The sequence below is a fragment of the Misgurnus anguillicaudatus genome, chromosome 17, assembly GCF_027580225.2.
Source record: "Misgurnus anguillicaudatus chromosome 17, ASM2758022v2, whole genome shotgun sequence".
Taxonomy (NCBI): Eukaryota; Metazoa; Chordata; class Actinopteri; order Cypriniformes; family Cobitidae; genus Misgurnus; species Misgurnus anguillicaudatus.
Genome location: NC_073353.2, coordinates 39,518,377 through 39,540,935, shown reverse-complemented (window position 1 = coordinate 39,540,935; position 22,559 = coordinate 39,518,377). Strand labels below are relative to the sequence as shown.

The following is a 22,559-nucleotide window of genomic DNA, read 5'->3' as shown; positions in this document are numbered from 1 at the left end:
TGGCTATCTGTGCTATCTGAGGCAGTCCACACTCAAGTTTCCCATATGTTTACAAAAGACGATTTTTTACCTTATTATTCATTCGACGATTGTAGGATATGTGATAATAATAGGACAAAAATAACACTGCAGCCTTATTCCTGAGAGTGAGAGCTTTCATTTGATATAAGACTTGCCCATGTTTGTCATACTTGAAAAATATGAAATATGTGAATATTAAATGATATTAAAAATTATGGGGGGGGGGGGTGATAGTGTAAATTAAGTGTAACTAACTTTCTTACAGTGAAACATATCTCAAAGTGATGCATATCTGCAGAAAGTAGAGAGTCTAAGCTTTCAAACAGTATCTCATATGTGGTACTGGGTCCATTACAGACCATTAAAAATTAAAGGAATATTTTAAATTAAGTCAAAATAAGATAATTCTGGACCCGGTACAGGGTCCACAGAGTCAAACAAGTTAAGACAATGACAATTATATCCCTAAGATGATAATTTTACACACATTTTTTTTTACACATTTTACATAGTTTCCCTTTAACTTCATAGAATCCGAAATGTGACCATATGTCCACTTTCCATGGAAAAGGGTGCGTTTTTATTTACCTGTCTATCACGGTCATCTCTCTCCACCTAAGCCATCTTGATTGTTGATGTTATGCCCCCGGAAGTAATGGAAACTTCACAACTTTATTGTCCACTCGAGGCCAGAAAATAAGCAGTGACATAATCGATTATGGCACTTTGCTGCATTGATGCTGAATCGTGCATGTGCGCATTGCGATGCATTGCAGAATCGATTATTGTTGACACCCCTACAATTTAAGTGAATTCATGCTTAAAACAAGCAAAATTATCTGCCAATGGGGTGAGAAAATTTTACTTGAATTAAGTGTTTAAGAAAAAAGAAATCTTATTTCAGAATTTTTTTTCTCACCCAATTGTCAGTAAATTTGGCTTGTTTTAAGGACAATTTCACTTAAATTGTATATTATTTGTCTTAAAACTAGTATTATTTTCTTAGGTCATTTTGCTCATCAAGAAAATACATCTTGATTTAAGAATTTTTAGATATTTCTACTGAAAACAAGACAAAAAACTAAGTAAGAAAGTCATTTTTTGCAGTGAACGTTTACTGTTGCAATCATAAGCTTGATTTTGTGACATTTTGATGTGACTCATTAATAATTTTTCATTATTTAAACGTGCAGTGTGTAATTTCTAGAAGGATCTCTTGACAGAAATGCAAAATAATATACAAAACTATATTATCAGTAGTGTATTAAGACCTTTTTATAATGAACCGTTATGTTTTATTACCTTAGAATGAGACATTTTTATATACATACACAGAGGGTCCCCTTACGTGAAAGTAGCCATTTTGTGCCGCCATGTTTCTACAGAAGCCCTTAATGGACAAACTTTTTTTACTAAATTGTCGAAAAAAAAATTTCTGGTGGCGGCTACCGTAACTTCTCTATGCGTTTCAAAAGCGAGGGGTAAGCAGTGGACTGAGCCGTTGGTTGCAATTTGCAACCTCACCACTAGATGCTACTAAAATTTACACACTGCACCTTTAAATGTTATTTTTGTTGGTTTGTTGTTGTGAATTAGGACCGAGATTGTGCAATTTTCAAAGAGTTGATTTAAATGTTTATGTTATCTATTTTGGTTGCATTTGTAAGTAAAAATGTAACTGCTTGACTAGGTATGTAATATTAAAATATCGATAAAATTAATCGAATCGGATCGTGATCGCATCTAAGAAAAGTATAGTGAAAATCTCTGGTGGAGAAAATCGATTTTGTATCAAACTGTCTGATTTACACCCCTATTATTTTCCTAAATAAAATAATCGTCCCTTGATATTGACAGCCGTTAACAAAATCCTTCAACATTTAACCCACAGGTAAAGCAATCTGTGTCACCGGTTTTAAAGTGATTACCACAGACATGGCAAGACTAGTTAACGTACTGCATTGGACCGTTTCAATATGGGGGACGACTTGCGTATAGTGGCCCATAGGAACAGCCGCTAATACACATCTATGGTTTTAGTTACCAGCATTTATATTTAAATATGGATTGCAAAACTACAATTTTTTAAAAAGAAAAACGAATTGATATTGAATAGAAATGAAATATAAATAATAAATGCTACCCAAGAACAGCCTGTGGTAAAATCAGGGTAATACATTGCCTCTCATGGCTTTGTAAGTAAGAGTTACCTCGTAGCTGTGCTCATCAGCACACAGTTTCCCCAGCGAGATCTGAGTCTTCACCCGCCGCACGGCACACTCTTTATCAGACAGACCATCAGACTGCATGGAAATATCGATGGGGATCTCAGGGGTGTGAGACAGGAGCTCATCCAGATGTTCCTCCTGACTGCCGCTCAACTGCTCCAGGGGTCCGCTGTGCGAGTGATCGCTGGTGTTCCCCTCCTCACCGTCCGACACCGACAAATTCTCCGAACTGAAGGTGGAGTACGACTGAAAACTCTTCATGCAACGATGAGGCCTACGGATGAAATCAATTGACTATGAGACTTTTACTTTATTAATAGAAGTTGTGCATTAAAATAATATAAGATTAAAGTGTTTTGCATTTTGACACTCTCAGAAGATCTCTGCTGGCAACATCTAAGACTTTAAGATATTTAATACTTGTTAATGCCTGAAAAAAGTAATACTTAAATGATCCACAGACACTTCATGATGAATATTTAAAGCGACCTCACCTTTGTCTCCGTGGAAACTCCACTTCACTGTCAACCTCACCCTCCTCTTCCTCAGAGGACTCATCCCTTCCCTGGCAGACATAAGCAAGAGTTAATCTCAGTTAAACACACTCATGTATAATCAGATGCTTTATAATCCATCAAATGTGTAGACTTACGTTCCTGAGGGGTCTGAGCGTGTGCAGCAAGCTTCCTCGTGGAGATCCCTGATCCGGCCGTTCATCATTTCCCTGGACGTCAGATGTGGTTCCCAGCGGTTTTTTGACGATGGGCGGCGTCCCCTCACACGTGCTCAGCAGTGAGTAGTGAGGGAGTTGGGGGTGGCTGGGGGCAGCGGGTGTCTCCTGGCAGTGCATGCAGCCGGGAAAAGGATGCGCCTGGCAGCAGGGACACAGTGGTCCCGGCCCGGAGCCCGCGGCGGGGGGTACGGAGGACCTTCGGTGCCGTAAATCAGCGTCCACAGCGGTGGAGATAAGATCTGGGCTGGAGCCGGAAAGTCTCCGTTGGAGGTGGTCGGTTTGCGGGCTGCGGAGGGCGGCGGCCGGGCCGAAGTACCGCAGGTTGTTGGCGCAGTTGACCACGGCATTCACCCTGTTCTGTACTGGAAGCGGGGGTCCCTCAGGATGGTGGTGGTGATAGTTTTGTTCTTGCAGGGGTTGTTGCTCTTCTGGGCCAGTATTGGGTTTCAGAGCACCGGGGAAGTCGCTGTGGCTGCCCTTGCTGTTTGCTCTACGATGACGGGGTTTACTGCGGTAACGGTTCTTTCCAGGAGGCGTGGAGACTTTTGGACTTCCTGACAGTGGAGAAGGAGCGGAAAGCGGCTCTACGCTGGGAATGCCATCGGAGCGCAGCAGATCCGGCCTGAGGGAGATCGCATGCAGAGGTTAACGGTCTTATGAAGAATTCATGAGAGATTCGGTTTCATGAACATTTGGCAAAGCATTATTATCTTTAACTACACGTTAACCAACCATGTTACTATAGCAATGAACAAGTATGCTGAGAGAAAAATATTACAAATCTAAAAGCATAAAATGAATAATGTTGTTGTGAAGTGACAGTGGCTGAATGTTTTAATTGTTTCACCTCTTAGATGTCTGTGTTCCAGGTTTGTGGTTGATGGTACTCTTTTTCTTAATGAGCTTCTCGACAGCGTTGGGCCGGACGATGGGCCGAACCAGGTGGCGTTTGTATGAGCCAGGATACTTTTTCTCCACCGCCTGCTCTCTCCTGCACATACACACACATTTAAACTCATTGTGCATCACGACAGTCACACACAGCTGACCGCTTTTCAATCATCTCTACATACAATGTCGTATTTAAAAGTATGTTTTGGTGGTAATTTAGCAGAAAAATAATTTCATCATGTCCTCATTCAGTCTGATAATGTGGGTCATGAATTAAGCAGAGCTGGGTCCAGCATTAATCCATTTAGATATCATTAGATTTACTGAAAGTTGGCTGTTTTCAGACAGAGATAGGGTCTGAAAAGCAGGCTTGTGCAGAATTCAGAATTGAATTGAGAATGACTCCTAAATTCCAATTCAATTCTTGAATTTGAATTAAATTTGAATTTGTGTCAAAAACAGGATCCAGAATTACAATTCGAATTTGAATTAAAGGAAGCAGAATTGCAATTCAATAGAAATTCAAAGAAATTCTTATAAATATTATACAGTAAGTGAAGTGTTAAAAATGAAGCTTTCAGTATATGTCAGATATGATTGCATTACATATTCTATAAATATGAAGAGTTTGGTTCCAAAACGCAATAAACGCCATTTTTGAAAAAAATGAGTTACTGCCAGAATCAGTATTATATCAGGTCAATATTATAAAGTAAATTCTTAATTTTATGCAAAATCCAATTTCCGCAGTGTTATTCTGTCATCTTTTCTCTCTTTTTTCCCAAAATGCAATAAACGCCACTCCTCCTTTTTTACAGAATGCCATAAATCCACTCCTCCACAGATTACAGCGCACCTCACGCAATGTAAACAAAGAATGGCGGCGCGCTGAGTACACAGAGTCCTAGTTTTCCTCATCTACTTTGTACTTCGTGATCACCAAACAAACCAAAACAAAATAATACTTTAATAGCATTGATAAACCTGTGATGGTTTTCTGTGACGGGAAAGAAACGTAAGCCATCAACATGTAATAATTTACGCAGAGGAACTCGGGAGACCGGTGCTTGTTTGGCCGGGCCGACAGCATCAAGTTACTGTCATGATAACACACTGACCCCAGAGGATCTTATGAAAAACTTTCCATAATTTTACTCAAAGTCAACGAAAATCGAGCAGGACCAAAACATTTTACAGCTGATCGCTTTGAAAAACGTTAAGCGAGGACGTCAAGTATAACCGATGACTTCTTAATATCACAAAGTAAGTGTTTTGATTAATGACAATAATGTTTATATTTTTAATTAGTGTGTACAACTAGTCAACTAAATGAATATAACATGGCAAAGATGAATGCACATTTATATAGGCGATTGATTCAATAGATTTATAGCATTTTTAATAAAAACTTGTCATGGATTTATTGCATTTTGTGGAAAAAATAATCCGTTTTTAAAATAATTTTTCGAAAATCAAGTTATGGATTTGAATTTTTTATGTTTTTATAACCTAAAGATGCTATGTGAAAGTTTGTAACAGAAAATAGTTGTTTTCATCTTGTCACTTTCTTGGTATAGAAAACACGTTTTTACCGAAATTTGTCCAAATGGATTTATTGCGTTTTGGAACCAAACTCTTCATATATTCGTTTGTACAGATTATATTAACAGGAAATGTTTTCCCCCAGCAATTAATATTAAAAACTCTAGTCACATAACAAATAATTAAGTTTTTGGAACACGATGTAATATGACTTCATTTCCCAGAATGCTTTAATTTTACCAAGTATTTAAAATGGTTGGCAAACAATTTTCCAAAGTAACTTTCCTAACACTGAATGTATGTGAGATTCTTTCTGTTGTGTGACTGTGGAATTTCTTTGAATTGCCATGAATTTAATTCCACTTCCTGTCATTCCAATTCCAATTCAAATTCAACTTCCTGTAGGGCGGAGTCAATTCAATTCAAATTCCAATTCATGAATTGAATGGAGGCCAATTCTGAAATTCTGAATTGTGCACAAGGCTGCTGAAAAGACAGTAGCTGCATTTCCATGACCCTTTAAAGCGTAACTAAACCCCTAGTCAGAGATTCTCAGATTATTCTGTGCATATTGTCATGTTATTGGAGGTAACAACATTTGTACTGATTTTGGTTATTTGGAGATGAAAATCATCCTTTGAAGGCATTTCAGAGTAAATACATGAATACAGTTGAAAGAAAAACTATGTGAACCCTTTTGGCTTACTTGGATTTCTTCATAAATTGGTGATAAAATGTGTTCTGATCTTCATCTAAGTCACAACAATAGAGAATCGCAGTCTGCTTAAACTAATACCGCACAAACATTATACGTTTTCATGTTTTTATTGAACACAACATGTAAACATTCATAGCGCAGGGTGGAAAAGCATGCGAAACCCTAGGCCAATGACTTCTCCAAGAGCTAATTGGAGCCAGGAGTCAGCCAACCTGGGGTCCAATCAATGTGATGAGATTGGATGTGTTGATTAAAGCTGCCCTGTCCAATAAAAAACACACACCAGTTTTGAGTTTGCTGTTCTGAAGAAGCATTGTCTGATGTGAACCATACCTCGCACAAAAGAGCTCTCAGAGGACCTACGATGAAGAATTGTTTACTTACATAAAGCTGGAAAGGGCTACAAAAGTATATCTAAAAGCCTTGATGTCCATGTGTCCACGGTAAGACAGATTGTCTACAAATGGAGAAAGTTCAGCACTGTTGCTACACTCCCTAGACGTGGTCGTCCTGTAAAGATGACTGCAAGAGCACAGCGCAGAATGCTCAATGAGGTGAAGAAGAATCCTAGAGTGTCAGCTAAAGACTTTACAGAAATCTCTGGCACATGCTAACATTTTTGTTGACAAATCTACAATAAGGAAAACATTAAACAAGAATGGACTTCATGGGAGGACACAAGCCACTGCTGTCCAAAAAAACATTGCAGCACGTTTGAAGTTTGCAAAAGAGCACCTGGATGTTCCACAGCACTTCTGGCAAAACATTCTGTGGACAGATGAAACCAAAATTGAGTTGTTTGGAAAGAACACACAACGCTATGTGTGGAGAACAAAAGGCACAGCACACCAACATCAAAACCTCATCCCAACTGTGAAATATGGTGGAGAGGGCATCATGGTTTGGTGCTGCTTTGCTGCCTCAGGCCCTGGACGGATTACTGTCATCGATGGAAAAATGAATTCCAAAGTTTATCAAGACATTTTGCAGGAAACTTAAGACCATCTGTCCGCCAACTGAAGCTTAAGAGAGGATGGACGATGCAACAGGACAACGACCCAAAGCATAGAAGTAAATCAACAGAATGGCTTCAACAGAAGAAAATACACCTTCTGGAGTGGCCCAGTCAGAGTCCTGACCTCAACCCGATTGAGATGCTGTGGCATGACCTCAAGAGAGCGATTCACACCAGACATCCCAAGAATATTGCTGAACACTTTTGTAAAGAGGAATGAACCAACATTTCTCCTGACCGCTGTGCAGGTCTGATCTGCAACTATAGGAAACGTTTGGTTGAGGTTATGGGTCAACCAGTTATTAAACCCAAAGGTTCACATACTTTTTCCACCCTGCACTATGAATGTTTACATGTTGTGTTCAATAAAAACATGAAAACGTATAATGTTTGTGCGGTATTAGTTTAAGCAGACTGTGTTTCTCTATATAGCCCAAAGGGTTCACATACTTTTTCTTTCAACTGTATGTGTAATGAGGTTGTGAATGAAGCGTGAGATCTTACTTGAGCAGCTCTTTCTCTCGCACCTCCAGCTGAAGCATAATGGCACTGAGCTCCATGTACAAGTTATTGGCTCTCTCCAGTTTCCTCTCATAATGCTCACGAATGTCCAGAGCATGTCTAAAAGACACAAACACACACAAACACAGTCACATCACACAGTACATGAGCATTTGAGCAGTGATTCACAGCAGCCCTGAGGAAGCTTGACATTTTAAATGATGCTTTGTAAGACTTGTACAGCAGAATTTACAACACAAGAACAAAATGTCTTGATTAAAAAAGATTAGAATAACTAATGATTGAACGGATTAAAAATGGGACTTGTATTCAGTTTTGCTAAAAAATGTGTAAATGACATTTGTAGCAGAACATAAGAAATACTTTACTTTGTTTGTTTCTGTGTTGTGATGAAACAGATGTATGTCTTAATCAAACTCACCTGAGCTCATCTCGTCTACGCCGAATCAGTTCCTCATCCAGTCGATGGATGCAGGTTCCTTCACTCTTAATCTTCTCAAAATGTTTTTTCACTTCCTCTCTCCATTCACTCTGTCACACACACGCAAACATGCCAGAATGAAACTCGGGTATGAGAATAATTTCCAACTTGGGTCTCTGCACCACAAAACTAGTCATAAGTAGCACAGGTATATTCAGGGTGCGATTTGATGGAGGGATGGGGGGGGATTATCGTTCCCTCTTGGCCTCTAATTTATTATTTTTTATCCCCGGTGGGGACAAAATTGATGCCCCATAGGATTATTGGTCATCAAACACCCATATGCTGGCCTAAATAAAGATCATTTATAAAGTAAAAACACTGCTGGGCAATAGTGCAAACAACAGTAACATCAGGAATGGAGTATTACTGGGAGGCAATCCGCTCCTGTGACAGCTGATCTAGGTTGTGTCATGATCTCGTTTTAATCCATGCCCAGATTTTCCAAATGTTGCCAAGCACCAATAGTCTGCTTCATATAAAACAGCCAAATAATAAATAAAAAGGATTCAAAGAGGCATTTCATCTAATTTGACAGGACTGTCAGAAAACAAATCCAAGAAATATGACCCCTAAGTGGGACAGCAGATACAACAGTTTTTTTTATTGGGATATTATGTAAAGATCATGTTCCATGTAGATATTTTGTACATTTTCTACCATAAAAATACAAAACTTTTATTTTTGTGAGTGGATGCAGTTGCTAAGGACTTTATTTGGATACCTTTAAAGGCGTTTTTCTCAATATTTAGATATTTGCACTAAAATCTTCAAATAGTTGTATCTCTGCAAAATATTGGCATATTTTAACAAACCATGCAGTCCATCAATGGAAAGCTTATTTAATATTGACCCTTATGACCGGTTTTGTGGTTCAGGGTCACATTTGACCTAGAGATTCTAGCGAGATCATTACAGCAGAAAGATATTTTGTCTATGTACTATTTTGTGGCTACTATTACACTGGATTCAGACTTAAAACTTATATAAAACATCAGTTCTTGAAGAACCAGCTCAGGATTCCCAACCCTGACAAAATCCATTCACCTTTCCTTATTACCAAAGACTGTAATAATTTGACGTCTCACCTGAGATTTAAAGTAGGTTTCTTGTGGTGTCCCGAGCACATCAGCAGAGGCGATATCCAGGTGTAGAAGAATCTGCCTAAAGGACGGACGGTTCCTGGGCTTACCCTGCCTACAGGAGCGAGAACACAAAATACAACAATACAATCTTCATGGCTCTCTAAAACATAAGGTTGCATGTCTTTTTATTTTCATTTACATGTTAGGTGATACATGCTATTACTGTGATAAAAACATGCTATTGTATAATAATTCACGGTTTATATCATCCTAGCTTTTTTTTTTAAACAAGTTATTCCACTATATAAACTCAGTCTCACCAGGTTTGTTTCATGAGTATTTTGAAACCGTCAGGACAGGTGGAAGGTACAGGCAGGTGTAGGCTGTTACTCCCAACACCCCAAATAATGGCAGATGAATCCACATCCTTATAGGGAATCTCACCTGTCAGGAGTTCCCATAACACAACCCCAAAAGACCTGCAAACAAACACAGGAGTGTGAGTCTCTCATAACACAACCCTAAATGACTTGCACTGAATCCGTCACTCACCAGATGTCTACTTTCTCCGACACAGGCTCATTGCGGATGACTTCCGGTGCCATCCAGGCCACGGTGCCCGCAAACGACATCTTGGTGCTCTTGTCACTAAGCTCTTTAGATGTACCAAAGTCTGAGATCTTCACCGTGTCGCATTGAGTAACTAACACACTGCAGGTTACAGAAGAAAACAGATGCTGGTACTGTACAACATCAACAAATCCAGTCTGCTTTCTACAGTATTTTTGAATCAGGTGCATTTACACAAAGCACCCCCCTCTAGCCCAAACCATGAAAAGACCTACTTTCACTAAAAGGGTTGTTATTACTAAACCATTTAGAGTATAAGCATAACCATATCATAACTATATCGGTAACATTAGAAAGAAGACATTTTGAGCTTCATTTCCAGGATTCAAAATTATTTTAAGTTAAAAATTGAAAAAAGTTAGAGAGGCTGAAGTACATTGGAATAAATTTTTTTTTTGCATAACATCTTTTTTATTACTAAAACCCTTAATGATAAATATGTGTGTGAAACCTAGAAATGCAATGATCCCAAAGCCACAAGTCTAAAGAAGTCATGTTTCACGTTTGAGGTCAATAGGCCCAAGAATGGAAGGGTTTTTGTAAGACTAGTTTCATTTCTAAGTGCCAGTCAGCCCCAAAATAAAAGTCTTTTGTTTACATGCATAAACGTCCGTTCTTATTATTATTTATCCTTATGTTAGCATATAAAATGCCATTTCCACACCAGGAAAAAAAACGTCACACAAAGATCGTTCTATTCATTATTTAATATGCTACACGTTCTGTCTATCATTATTTTCCATTAAGTCATTGGAGGAACGAACGAGTCAAATGGCGTCACGATTTTTGGTATTATGTATTATACTCCCGCCTACTTTTAACAAAGTTTGAATGTGGGTTTATGTGTGTTTACCAGAACCTAAAGTGTAATCTCATATACAGTGTTATGACGTAAATAGTCCGCGGATTGTATATTATATTCTATTACAAGACGTTCATGCAAAATCTGATGTAAACCACAGACTATTTATCTATATTTCACAGATTACACGCATTTGTGAACAAAAATGGTCATTGGATGTATTCTATTAGATGGTTTTCATGGGTTACTCACACATCTGAAACAGATTGGATTCGACCCACGATCGTTATATCAACACAAAGGTAAGAAGTCCCGTCTTCCAGACTTCTGTCACAAAATACTACATTTATGATGCTAGAGCATCTGTATCTCAAAACAGAGACCCTACACTGATGCTAAACCCGTAGACCTTTTAAACAATGTATAGTAATGTTAATATTATTAATGTTTGTAGACAGTAAGCTATATAGATATTGTTAGCAGCGTTAAAAAAAAACTGACGTCATCCTGCCCACAAATTAGTGCACATCGAGAGGTTCCTTAATCTTGTTCACACAGAGTTTGGTTATTAACATGAGTGACACCACCACAAGAATACACGTTAAATTTGTGCAATTGGACTCATGTGTGTATTTTCTAATGGTTTCTGTCCTAAAACTGAAACAATGCAAAACACCTTAAACCAGTCTAAATCAGTTTACCAAACAGCCAAAATCTCAACCAGCATTAATACCACAGCTCAAATCTGAACCGTCTGAGGCAAGATGCATTGCAGATCTTACTTTGGTGATTTGAGGTCTCTGTGGATGATCTTGTGGAGATGCAGGTAGTTCATGCCGCTGGCGATCCCTGAAGCCCAGTCCACCAGCAACTGGGGTGAGATCTTGCGTCCCGCCCGGAGGACCTCATATAGCTGTCCCTGTGCGCAGTACTCCATAATAATGCAGTAACACGGGGCCTGTGTGCATACACCCCTAACATACAACACACCAAATTTAGTTCTCATCTATTCTTTTAGGTTTGATCACATGATGAACAGATATATATCGTGACTTACTTGAAGCTGATGATGTTTGGGTGCTTCAGCTTGCGAAGGTGTTTAATATCGGTTTCTTTTTGCTCTCTGACTTTTTTAATTGCTACTTCTTCATCGTGAAACTTCCCGAGGAACACTGCTCCTTGAGCGCCGCTCCCTAGCCACTGCAGTTCAGAGATCTCCTCGAAGGGCACCTCCCACATTTCTGCTGGCCAATCAGAGAGCACGCTCAACACATTTTACAATCAATCACTACAGCGATGTGGTTTTATATATACTTTTGTATAAGAAGTTGGTAGCATGTTAACACCACATCCACAAGCAGAACTATATATTCCAATTTGTTTTCTGAATCAATACAAACCTTGCTGCTGCAGTTTGTACTCGGTCGAATACGTCTTTCCGATGATATTCCACACTGGCCTCAAGCATCCGAACAGCCCCTCGAGGAAGCCCCCATTCCCGGCTCTATGAAAGTGCAGTTTAATGTCATCGTGAGGATGGTGGTGCGTGTCATCGCAGTTGTGGTCCATCGGACATCCGCCCTCTTCGTTTTTCTCCTCGCCACCGCTACCGCACCCTCCCTGACCACAGGAGCCGGGCGACTCGGTCTCCTCGTGCTCCTGGAGCTGTAGTACGCTGTTTTCGAAGTGTCCTTGTTCCCTGGTGGAGTCCTCGCTCAGGGCGGTGCACGGAGGACTGGTGCCACAGAGCTCGTCGTCCTTGCAAGGGAGCTGCAGCTGCTGCAGCGGCATCGGAAGAGTGGTGGGCGGAGCCAAGTCTGTGATGATCTGTGGTGGGGGAGGAGGAGGGGGCAGGGCTTGGGGAGAAACGTTGCTATTGGTTTTCTTCATGGTATCCCCGACAGTGAGCTTGAGCTCCTCTTTCAGCTTCCCCACCAGCAGGCTGGGACAGGAAGTCCAGGACAGCACCTCCGGGGAGCTACCCATGGTGCCGTGCGTGTGCATGGGCAGATGCCCGACTCGCAGGAAGCGTGCGACAAGGCTTTACTGACAACTTCTGTTCAAGTTTAGGACACGCCTGCAGATAGGAAAGACATGCAGAGAGAAGAAAAAAATCAGGTCATTATCTCCTCAGGTTATTTGATTTGATCCTAACCTTTATCTTCATATGAAAGCCCTGATGGACAGGAAGTAATTAATCTTTTATGAAGGTGCCAAAGAATGCATTGATATATTTTGTTACATTTTTTCTGATATCTAAACAGAAGGTTTGTGACTTTATTAAGTGCAAAATTATCCAGTTTTACATGTCCATTTACAACCCTAGGATATGCCTTTAGAATGAAATGGTCCATTATGACCTTATTTGAAAGGGTCATGAATAATAATGTTGAGCTCTGCTCTGATTGGCTGTTTCTCAGAGCAGCTCCTTCAGTAGCTCTGTGTGTGTGTAAACAGATCTTATGTTTGAGTCTGTATCAGATGAAGATACAGATTTTAAGGAATAATCAATTGTTTGGAGATTGTTAATGGAGGTTTCTGAGTGGTAAGTTTGTTTTTTTCAGTATGGACCTGCAAAACGTAACTGTAACGTCAATAGTAGAACTTTAGCCTAAACATTAGCATATAGCGCTAACTGGCACATAGCGCAAACTGGCACATAGCGCAAACTGGCACATAGCGCAAACTGGCACATAGCGCAAACTGGCACATAGCGCAAACTGGCACATAGCGCAAACTGGCACATAGCTCAAACTGGCACATAGCGCAAACTGGCACATAGCGCTAACTGGCACATAGCGCTAACTGGCACATAGCGCTAACTGGCACATAGCGCTAACTGGCACATAGCGCTAACTGGCACATAGCGCTAACTGGCACATAGCGCTAACTGGCACATAGCGCTAACTGGCACATAGCGCTAACTGGCACATAGCGCTAACTGGCACATAGCGCTAACTGGCACATAGCGCTAACTGGCACATAGCGCTAACTGGCACATAGCGCTAACTGGCACATAGCGCTAACTGGCACATAGCGCTAACTGGCACATAGCGCTAACTGGCACATAGCGCTAACTGGCACATAGCGCTAACTGGCACATAGCGCTAACTGGCACATAGCGCTAACTGGCACATAGCGCTAACTGGCACATAGCGCTAACTGGCACATAGCGCTAACTGGCACATAGCGCTAACTGGCACATAGCGCTAACTGGCACATAGCGCTAACTGGCACATAGCGCTAACTGGCACATAGCGCTAACTGGCACATAGCGCTAACTGGCACATAGCGCTAACTGGCACATAGCGCTAACTCAGCAGTTTTCCAGCTGTCTTTTGCATGCACAAGATTTACATTAGCAGCGTTTGAGGCTCACAATGTCATTACCATGTCCAGAACTCTTATTATTCATCTATGCCAAGGTAAATATAGTTTTACATTCTATGGCAGTATTGTTTTTTGGGACGTTGTGAGCTTGGACAATGTAATGCATACCCCACAAGTATACATTACATTCTTAAATGTGTAATATGAATAACAGCTGTTGAGATTGTAGTCTCATATGAGAGACCGCGGCTTTGCCAGGAAATATTATTCTTTTTGCACGACTTAACAAGATTGCTGCCGCCATAGGCGGTTTAACTCTTTCCACGACCATTGACGAGTTATCTTGTGTATTTGCCACCAGTTGTGTGATTGCAGTACCAGTTTTAGCCACAATCCTACATACTGTTCCTTTAAAGAAGAGCATTTTCTGGAAGGCATTAAACTTTTGTGAAAATCATGAAAAATGCTGGCGGGGAAAGAGTTAATAGGTTTCTAAAAATTGACAACATTGATTTTCAGCACAATTCATTCAACACTGTAAAGTTTTAAACAACAATTACAACTCTGACTGCTAAATAAAAACTGCAGCAGTTGATCGCCGTAATTTTAAATCTCATTTGGTACACAGCAGGAGAAGGATTGGAGGCATTTATATTAATGATGATTATCTCTTAGAAAGAGAGAGAGCGAGAGAGAAAGCGAGAGAGAGAGCGAGAGAGAGCGAGCAAGCGAGAGCGAGCAATTCCGGGAATCCGTCGCTCTGTTACTGGACTATTATAGAACTGCTGTGGGATTGAAGCTAAATGTGTATTATAAGCTGTACGAGTGAAACATCTGGCACACACCGCTGCCTCTCTTCACATCACCAGCAGTCTATGATTCATCACAGATAAATAAACAGAGGCTGAATGTCCTCTAATCTGCTGCTGTAGTTACGCAAGCCCATGACCAGAAACAACTCATCCTAACAGGCTGCATTAGTGTCTAAAACACGAATCTGTAACCTTTACCACACAAGTGTCATTTTTAATTGTATGATATATACACACAGTGATTCATACCGATAAATGCCTGAAATAACAAATGAAAAATGACTCATATGATAGCATCTACTATACATTACAGCTCTTTAATCTGATCATCTGATCAAACAAACATGAGGTGCATGCTGGGATACTTTTTAAAAAGTAACAATGTATACCTGTTGGCTTCTGTTTTAACCATTATTTCACAAACTATATAAAAACAAATATTGTACTCCTGTATCTTAACATAAACAGTAATGCTGAGAATAGAGTCATTGTAAGATGGGTATTAATCACTACTCATCATTAGTAACAAACAAACACAACGTTACTCTTAGTTACTAAAAACAAAACTAAAACAAAACACAGACAGACTGTCACATGACCTGCAAGACAGGTATTCACTTCACATATCAACCTACATACACACAAATCTGTATATGAATGCGCAGTAGTGAGCTGTATTGGTATTTGTCAATGGTTTTAATGAGTACTCACATAAGGCTTAAACTATAAATAAATCAGGCATTTCTGAGAATTATATGAAGAGTTTGGTTCCAAAACAAGATAATGTTTGTACATTTTTGTCAAAACATGTTTATTATTATGTTATCATGTTTTTATTGTGTTACTTAGCTGTATTTTTAGTTATGAAGGCTTAAATCAAAACAAACCACAGCAGTTTGATTGATATTAATTCGAATCCACTATTTTTTTTTTAAATCTCGTTTTAAAACCAAACTCTTCGTATGTAATGTAGGGTGTATTTACAAAGGCTATTAATGATGATGGATATACAGTACAGTATGAGGAGTATTTGTGTGTACGTGAGTGATCAGTATGCCGGGTATTGATGATGGGGGGTATTGATAGCCATATGGGGATTTGAGGGCATTTAAGTGCAGTAAACTGATGCAGGTGGGTAAATGTGATGGGGCTACAGCAGCAGGGCATCAATAATGCAGACGTGTGTCTCATAGCACAGCCGAGAGTGCAGGAGGAAACTGGAGACGACTCTCTCAGGTGACTCCTGAATGTGTGTGTGTGTGTGTGTGTATGTGTGTGTGTGTGTGTGTAATTCCACTCCAGCTCCGAATTACACTTTGAAAAAAAAAGTCCTGCCAAAAACACATGAACACTAACACAAACACACATTCATACACACACACACACACGGGATGGGACGGTATGAAAATTTCATGTCATGATTATAGTGACCAAAGTTATCACGGTTATCAGTATTATCATGGTTTTGTTAAAATGAGATGGAAATGTTCAAAAAGAACTGATACACACACTAAAAACATTTGAACAAGATTTATTTTTGAAAATCACAATTTAATATTTCATGTCCCTGAAATAATTTTTGTGGTAAAAAAATACATAAATCTGTCTAATAAGTTTACTGTGAGTGAATACAATACATTATCCTTTAAATCAGTGGTTCTCAAACTTTTTCAGCGTGCGGCCCCCTTTGTGTACGGTGCATTCCTTCGCGGCCCCCCAAAGAAAATTTATGATAAAAAACAGTTCTAAAACTTCACATTTTAATTAAACTAAATATTAAATTATACAAAGTTGTGCTGCCTTATTTTTTTTTTTTAGGTATAATTTCACAGAATTCATGATAAATTAATGTATTTTATAAAAATGTCATAAAACTGGGGACCCCCTGGCACCATCTTGCGGCCCCCCTGGGGGCCCCGGACCCCAGTTTGAGAACCACTGCCTTAAATGCCTTCTTGTGCAAAAAACTATGTTGCATGTGCGCCCTGCGTCAAACTGATTCTGGCTGAACAGGATTTACTTCGACTTTTCAAAATCACGGTAATCAAACACGGTTGTAATGATAATTTAATTTTAAACAATAATACTAACCTGTCAGGACATTTTACAGTGGTTAATCGTGAAACCAATAATCGTCCCATCCCTAACACACACACAAACAAACAAGCGCACGCACACACATGACAGTTTAGTTCTTTTGAATCTGATCTGGTTCTAGATCTGTGGTCCGGTTCTGTCTGGTGTGGTTCTGTTCTGTTAATCCTGAGCACAAACAATCCATTTCAAGCAATCTAAACTGTTGTAAATTATTAATGGTTTTGGGTGGCAGCGTTGCGATTATATCCGAGCTTCATTAGTGCAGTTCCTGTCCAACTGATAACTTACCTACTGTACCGGGTTTCAAACCGTCACTGTGAATAATGATCATAATCTTAACAGACACTGGAATCATGTTTATATAATGCACAGAATGATCCAAGTACTGCAAAACCTGTTAAATATTCAGGATTAACTTTCATATGAAAAAGTTACAATGACCTAACCTAACTCTTTTTTTATTTAAATCTGCAGATAAAGGTGAAACACGCATCTTGCCAGAAACTCCGCCTTTGACCTTTACCACTCGTCTAGCCCTAACAAGCATACTAACGAACATTCCCGGAAATGACTGCAAACGCGACAGGCAGGCACTGGCACGCCCGCTTGTGGCACGGTAGTGCAAACACGGCGTATGAATTCTTACTAAACATTTTCATCGTTACTAACATTGCTAACAGTACACAACACAGATTCTCTGACAACAACCGTGATATTTCATAATTATGGAAATTATTAATGATACTACACCTTTATAATAATATCATGAATTAATCAGAATTCACTTAAAATTTTACCTTAAAGGATTTAAAGGATAAGTAGGATTTACCCCCATCTAGTGGTGAAATTGTATTTTGCATTCAAACGAATAGTGCTCTCTAGCGCCTCGCTTTTCCAAATGCGTATTGCAACTACGGTAGCCGTTATGTAATCACTGATCTCCTTGTACGTTTCAGCTAGTTCACAAGTTCTGAATGACAACGTGTTGTGTAAACGCGTTGGTAGGCTAGTGCTTTTTGTCCCTCTCTGCTATTATAGTTTATCAGTATGGCGGAACGACATGGAAGCCTCCTTGGACTTACCGTTCAATGTAAGTAAAGAGAAGAAAAGAAATTCTAAGCTTACAAAGAAAATATTTACTTGTCTTAATATCACAAAGTGCAAGTTGTCAGCCTTTAATTTTGCTGAAATAAATGCAATAACAAAATATTGAAATTGATCGTAATTCAAATACTCTAAACACAAATATCATTGCATAACATATGCACATAGCCCAGACCCCGAATAGTCGAAGATTCGTTGCATCGATAGGAGAAGCCCGATTCGACTACCAATCTCACAGTCGAATTTTCACAGATGTGTTATAAAATCATTAAATTTTGGCTGTATAAGGGTGCACATTATCTGATTTCACATATATCTATATATTAAAATACAGCCTATTATGATAATGCTATGCAAATAATATGCGAAAAAGTAGCTTTTAATAAATATTTTTAACGTGCGTGAATAAAGCCAACAACCCCCTTGACAGGGCTACATCTTCATATTGGAAGAGGTTTACAGGTTAATAAACCATTGTGAAGCAGTTGTCTCTTTGTTTCTGTAGTTAAAAGACAAAGCTGGCAATTCTGGCCATACTTTCATTATTAAAATAATTTCTTTGTTTTTATTTAATTTATAGATTACTCATGGTTATCTGATTTAACTATTTGTGGCTTGTGTTTTATTCCCCTGAACCTTTAGTCATTTTGCCGACGTTCTGCACTTTACTTGATTCTGACATTTTGTTTAGTTTTTTTAATGGTAAATTCTGATCTAATTTAAGTCTGTAAATTGTGGATTGCTTTTTGTTGTATCAATGTTTTGCTGTTGCGTTCTGTCACGTGCAATTTAGCCAAACGTGCTAGGTGCTCTGCGTGTCATATTTAAGATCATATTTGGGTGTCATTAAATAAAAAAAGTTGAGTTACAAAACAGGTAAGCTGTTGCTGAAATTTAAATCAGTTTGCTCATATTGTGAGTACGTCACGTGTGAATTCAATACAGGCCAATTACAGGATGCCTTCAGATATGTTAAGCAATAATGGATATTTTTATTGGATTTCAGACAGAAATTACTGCAACAAAGATCTCAAAATGAAATAGAGATACCGCAATGTACAAACAGACCATGAAAGAGAAAGACAGACAAACATGGATAATAAGAGACTTATCAAGAAGACATAATCCATTAATCTTTTACTGAAAGCATTTGGTTAAACATGGGTCTGTTCAACACATTACCCATCTTTACTGCTGTCTGATAATGATCTGGTTAACAGAGAACAAAAAAAACTCCAGAATCACTGAGTTCCATACATTTCTACTATAAGAGACTGAAATCAGTGTAACAGACCCCATCCACCTCTAGAGGGCCTGCATCAGATCTGTACAATGGGGATGGGACAGCTGGTAACGGGTCAGATTCCTGTTGACGGACAGCAGAAGCACACAGACCCCCAGCCCCTACATCTGACATGAGTAAATAATCCTGAAGATAACAGAAAGCGCACTACAATCTGCTTTGAGCCCGATTTGTGTATGCATCACTGAACTCTCATTTAAATAGCATCCATTAAAAGGCCACAAAAAACAAACAAGTATGCATGCTCCAGAAAGAACATAATGTATGATTTAGTGTGTAGAGCTTCATTAAACACACACTGAGACAGACAACATCTGTGAAGCCAAAACCCTCATTAGGAAAAGCCCTGCCCCCAGGGGCAACAATATAAAGGCCAACAAGGGCAAAACAATCAAGAAAAATAATAAAGGAACCACGCACGGCCCATTTCACCTAAACATCAAACAATATACATCCCATGATAAAGTTTATTTTTAGGACTATTTCGATTTTTTGCATCTTTAAGAATTTTCACAAAAAAGAAATGAAAGTGCTTGTGAATAAAGGCTTAACTTACTAACCCATGTGGCCAAAATCAGTGTGCACCTGCATTGATTTTAAAGAGTCCTGACTAGAGATGTATCAAATACCGGTTTAATGGTTAACCGCAATAAAAATGTCCAACGGTTAGTATTACCACATCATTTTTTATTACCATTTAATAGGGATGCACCGATATGGAAATTTTGGGCGATACCGATAACTCTTTATATTTGGGGGCCGATAACCGATATATATAGGCCGATAAATATTCATATTAATTTCACAATGAAAAACTCCCAGACCGCAGAGATCTTGTCTTTGGGCTAGACTAGCATACTCTTTTTAAGCCATCTTCGTGCTATTTCACAGAAAGCACCAATCAAAACTCCACATGGCCAGCAATGAGCAAGTGAAGTGGTTCAACAAACCAAAATAATCCATCATTTATCGGCTTTCATTTATCGGCCTAATTTTGCTATCAGACCGATAACCGATAATATTAAAAATAAGCAGTTACCGGACGATAACGATATGTCGGCCGATATATCGTGCATCCCTACCATTTAACCCAGCCAAAGTCAAGCAAGACACACACATTAATTTACATCTGCTCACATGTGTTTGTGATGACAGTGCTTCACTGACTGATTTTAAATCCAAAAAATTTTGACATTTAGGGAAATCTAGTTGTACTGACACATGTTTACTTAATATTTCTTTAGACAGATCCATCTTTTCTATTCATTTTCCATTAAATGATGTGATCTGATGAATTTAAAGCTCTTGTTTGTTTCTTCTGTGAGCGCAGGTGTCGTGCAGATTCTCCTGGGTCATAAAGGTCACCTGATTTCTCACAAAATACGCAGACAGATGACTTGCTGATTTGTCCGATGTTTACATGAAAATCTGATTTACTCACTTGTGTTTTATCTAAACTAGATGAACATTTATCTCACCACCCCAAATGTGCTGTGATTAATGGTAATGTTATTTATTTGATGTTTATGTGGACAAAAATGCACTTCATTTTAATTAATTTAAAATGTGGTTTGCATCAGTTCTTTTTTTTTACATGTTTAGAAATTGTTTACAAAACCATAATAATACTGTGATGATTTTTGTCACCGTAACTGATGTAAAATTTTCATACTCTAGTTTGACCAATATTAAATCTGACACTACGCCTTTAGGGTTATGGGGTATGGTAGATTGGGGGGGGGGGTGGATAACAGCTGCCCCTTTAACAAAGAGGCAATTAGGTTGCCATCACTCTCATCTCTATTAATCTGATCTGCCTGGTCAATGTCAAGCCTCCGTCTGCCCCTTCTCCAATCACATGCTGAGAGCTCATGATTGGCAGATGTGAGAGACCAATCAATCACAGGAACAATGCAAACCACAAAGTAGACCAGGTAGCACCTGAGTCCCATGATCCCATGGGGCAAAGACTATCATTACACCACTGATCATTATAATATAAGAGTTGCTAAGATTTTGAACCAATTATCAACCAACTAATGGTGAAACTATCCCTGGAAATCTGTTACCCTGGTGACTTATCTGGAATTTAAGCCAAATCTGATTTCTACCCTACCAAAAAAATGTACTGGTCCCATACAAATCATACATATAAGATAATGATCATACACATATAAGATAAAATGGGTTTATTCAGCGCTCAATACTGTAGTTTATAAACACACTCACTCCTCAGACATTCTGCTTATCTGACAGGCATTCAGTTCATCTGCTGTGAGGAGCCCAACCCCTGACAGATGTCTAAATAACATCTACTGCATATAGTGGTGTTTTTTCAGACAGGGTTTAGATTAATCCAGGACTAGGACTAGTTATATTAGGATATTTAAATAGAAATAGAAAAAAATACTGGTGTGCATCTTGAGACAAAACAATGGCACTAATATATGTTAAAAAAATTAAGGTAGCTCAAAAATGCATTATAGTCAGGGACTAGAATAAACCCTGTCCATGTAACTAGAGACTTTATCCAAATAAAACCTGGACCTTAGTCTCATGGGGCCTGGGATTTGGTCTATGCATAAAACAAGAAAGTTTTTACCAATGGCATAAAAAATATAGAAATACTCAATTCAATCTGTTTCTATTAAAACCGATCCTCAAGCAGTAGTGTTTTTTAAGTAAAGTCATCCATCTTATTTTTAAAAATGTTATCTCTTTCCCCGTCAGCGTTTTAAAAAAGTTGCCAGTCAGCGGCAACATTTTTTATGATTTTCACTAAAGTTTAATGTCTTCCAGAAAATGTTCGTCTTTAAATATATAAACATACAATATATCAAATAAAAGAAAAGACCCTCTGCTTTCCAAAAAAAAAAAAGTTTCATCTCTTTTTGTTCTCTTTTTATCACCTCTCAAATATGGGTTTCTTCAAAAATACCTAATTTTGAGCAACATTTTTTTGTCCCATTTCAATTTCAGTAAATGCCAATAAAAACATTATTTTTATTAGGAATTTAGCAGAATTTTCTTTTATAAATAATATATTTAGATAATTAGTATTTAGTATTTTACCTTTAAAAATGTAATGTCTTAAATCTCAAAAAGTACTACCCTTGAATACTAATAAAGATAAAGTGGAAAGTCTAAGCCTAAAAGTCCACCTTTACATCTTTCACTTTAAATATTTTTTTTGCTCAAAATCAGTGGTGGCTGGTGACTTCTCTTCCGAGGGGCGCAAATTCAAA

The 22,559-nt window shown here is 38.7% G+C and overlaps 1 protein-coding gene across 3 annotated transcripts in view; it reads right to left on the bottom strand.

The window, feature by feature from the left end:
- Positions 1–22,559, bottom strand: part of map3k13 (mitogen-activated protein kinase kinase kinase 13) — a 54,068-nt gene that overhangs the window by 6,612 nt on the left and 24,897 nt on the right. For all 3 annotated transcript variants that reach the window (XM_055215252.2, XM_055215250.2, XM_055215251.2), the window contains 12 exons: positions 12,069–12,745; positions 11,726–11,909; positions 11,451–11,642; positions 9,789–9,947; positions 9,557–9,715; positions 9,240–9,348; positions 8,092–8,201; positions 7,653–7,769; positions 3,830–3,973; positions 2,902–3,604; positions 2,744–2,814; positions 2,232–2,523 (listed from right to left, as the gene is read on the bottom strand). In XM_055215252.2, the coding sequence (XP_055071227.2) occupies positions 2,232–2,523; positions 2,744–2,814; positions 2,902–3,604; positions 3,830–3,973; positions 7,653–7,769; positions 8,092–8,201; positions 9,240–9,348; positions 9,557–9,715; positions 9,789–9,947; positions 11,451–11,642; positions 11,726–11,909; positions 12,069–12,672 (2,844 nt within the window). In that variant the 5' untranslated portion in view covers positions 12,673–12,745. The remainder of the gene's footprint in view (positions 1–2,231; positions 2,524–2,743; positions 2,815–2,901; positions 3,605–3,829; positions 3,974–7,652; positions 7,770–8,091; positions 8,202–9,239; positions 9,349–9,556; positions 9,716–9,788; positions 9,948–11,450; positions 11,643–11,725; positions 11,910–12,068; positions 12,746–22,559) is intronic.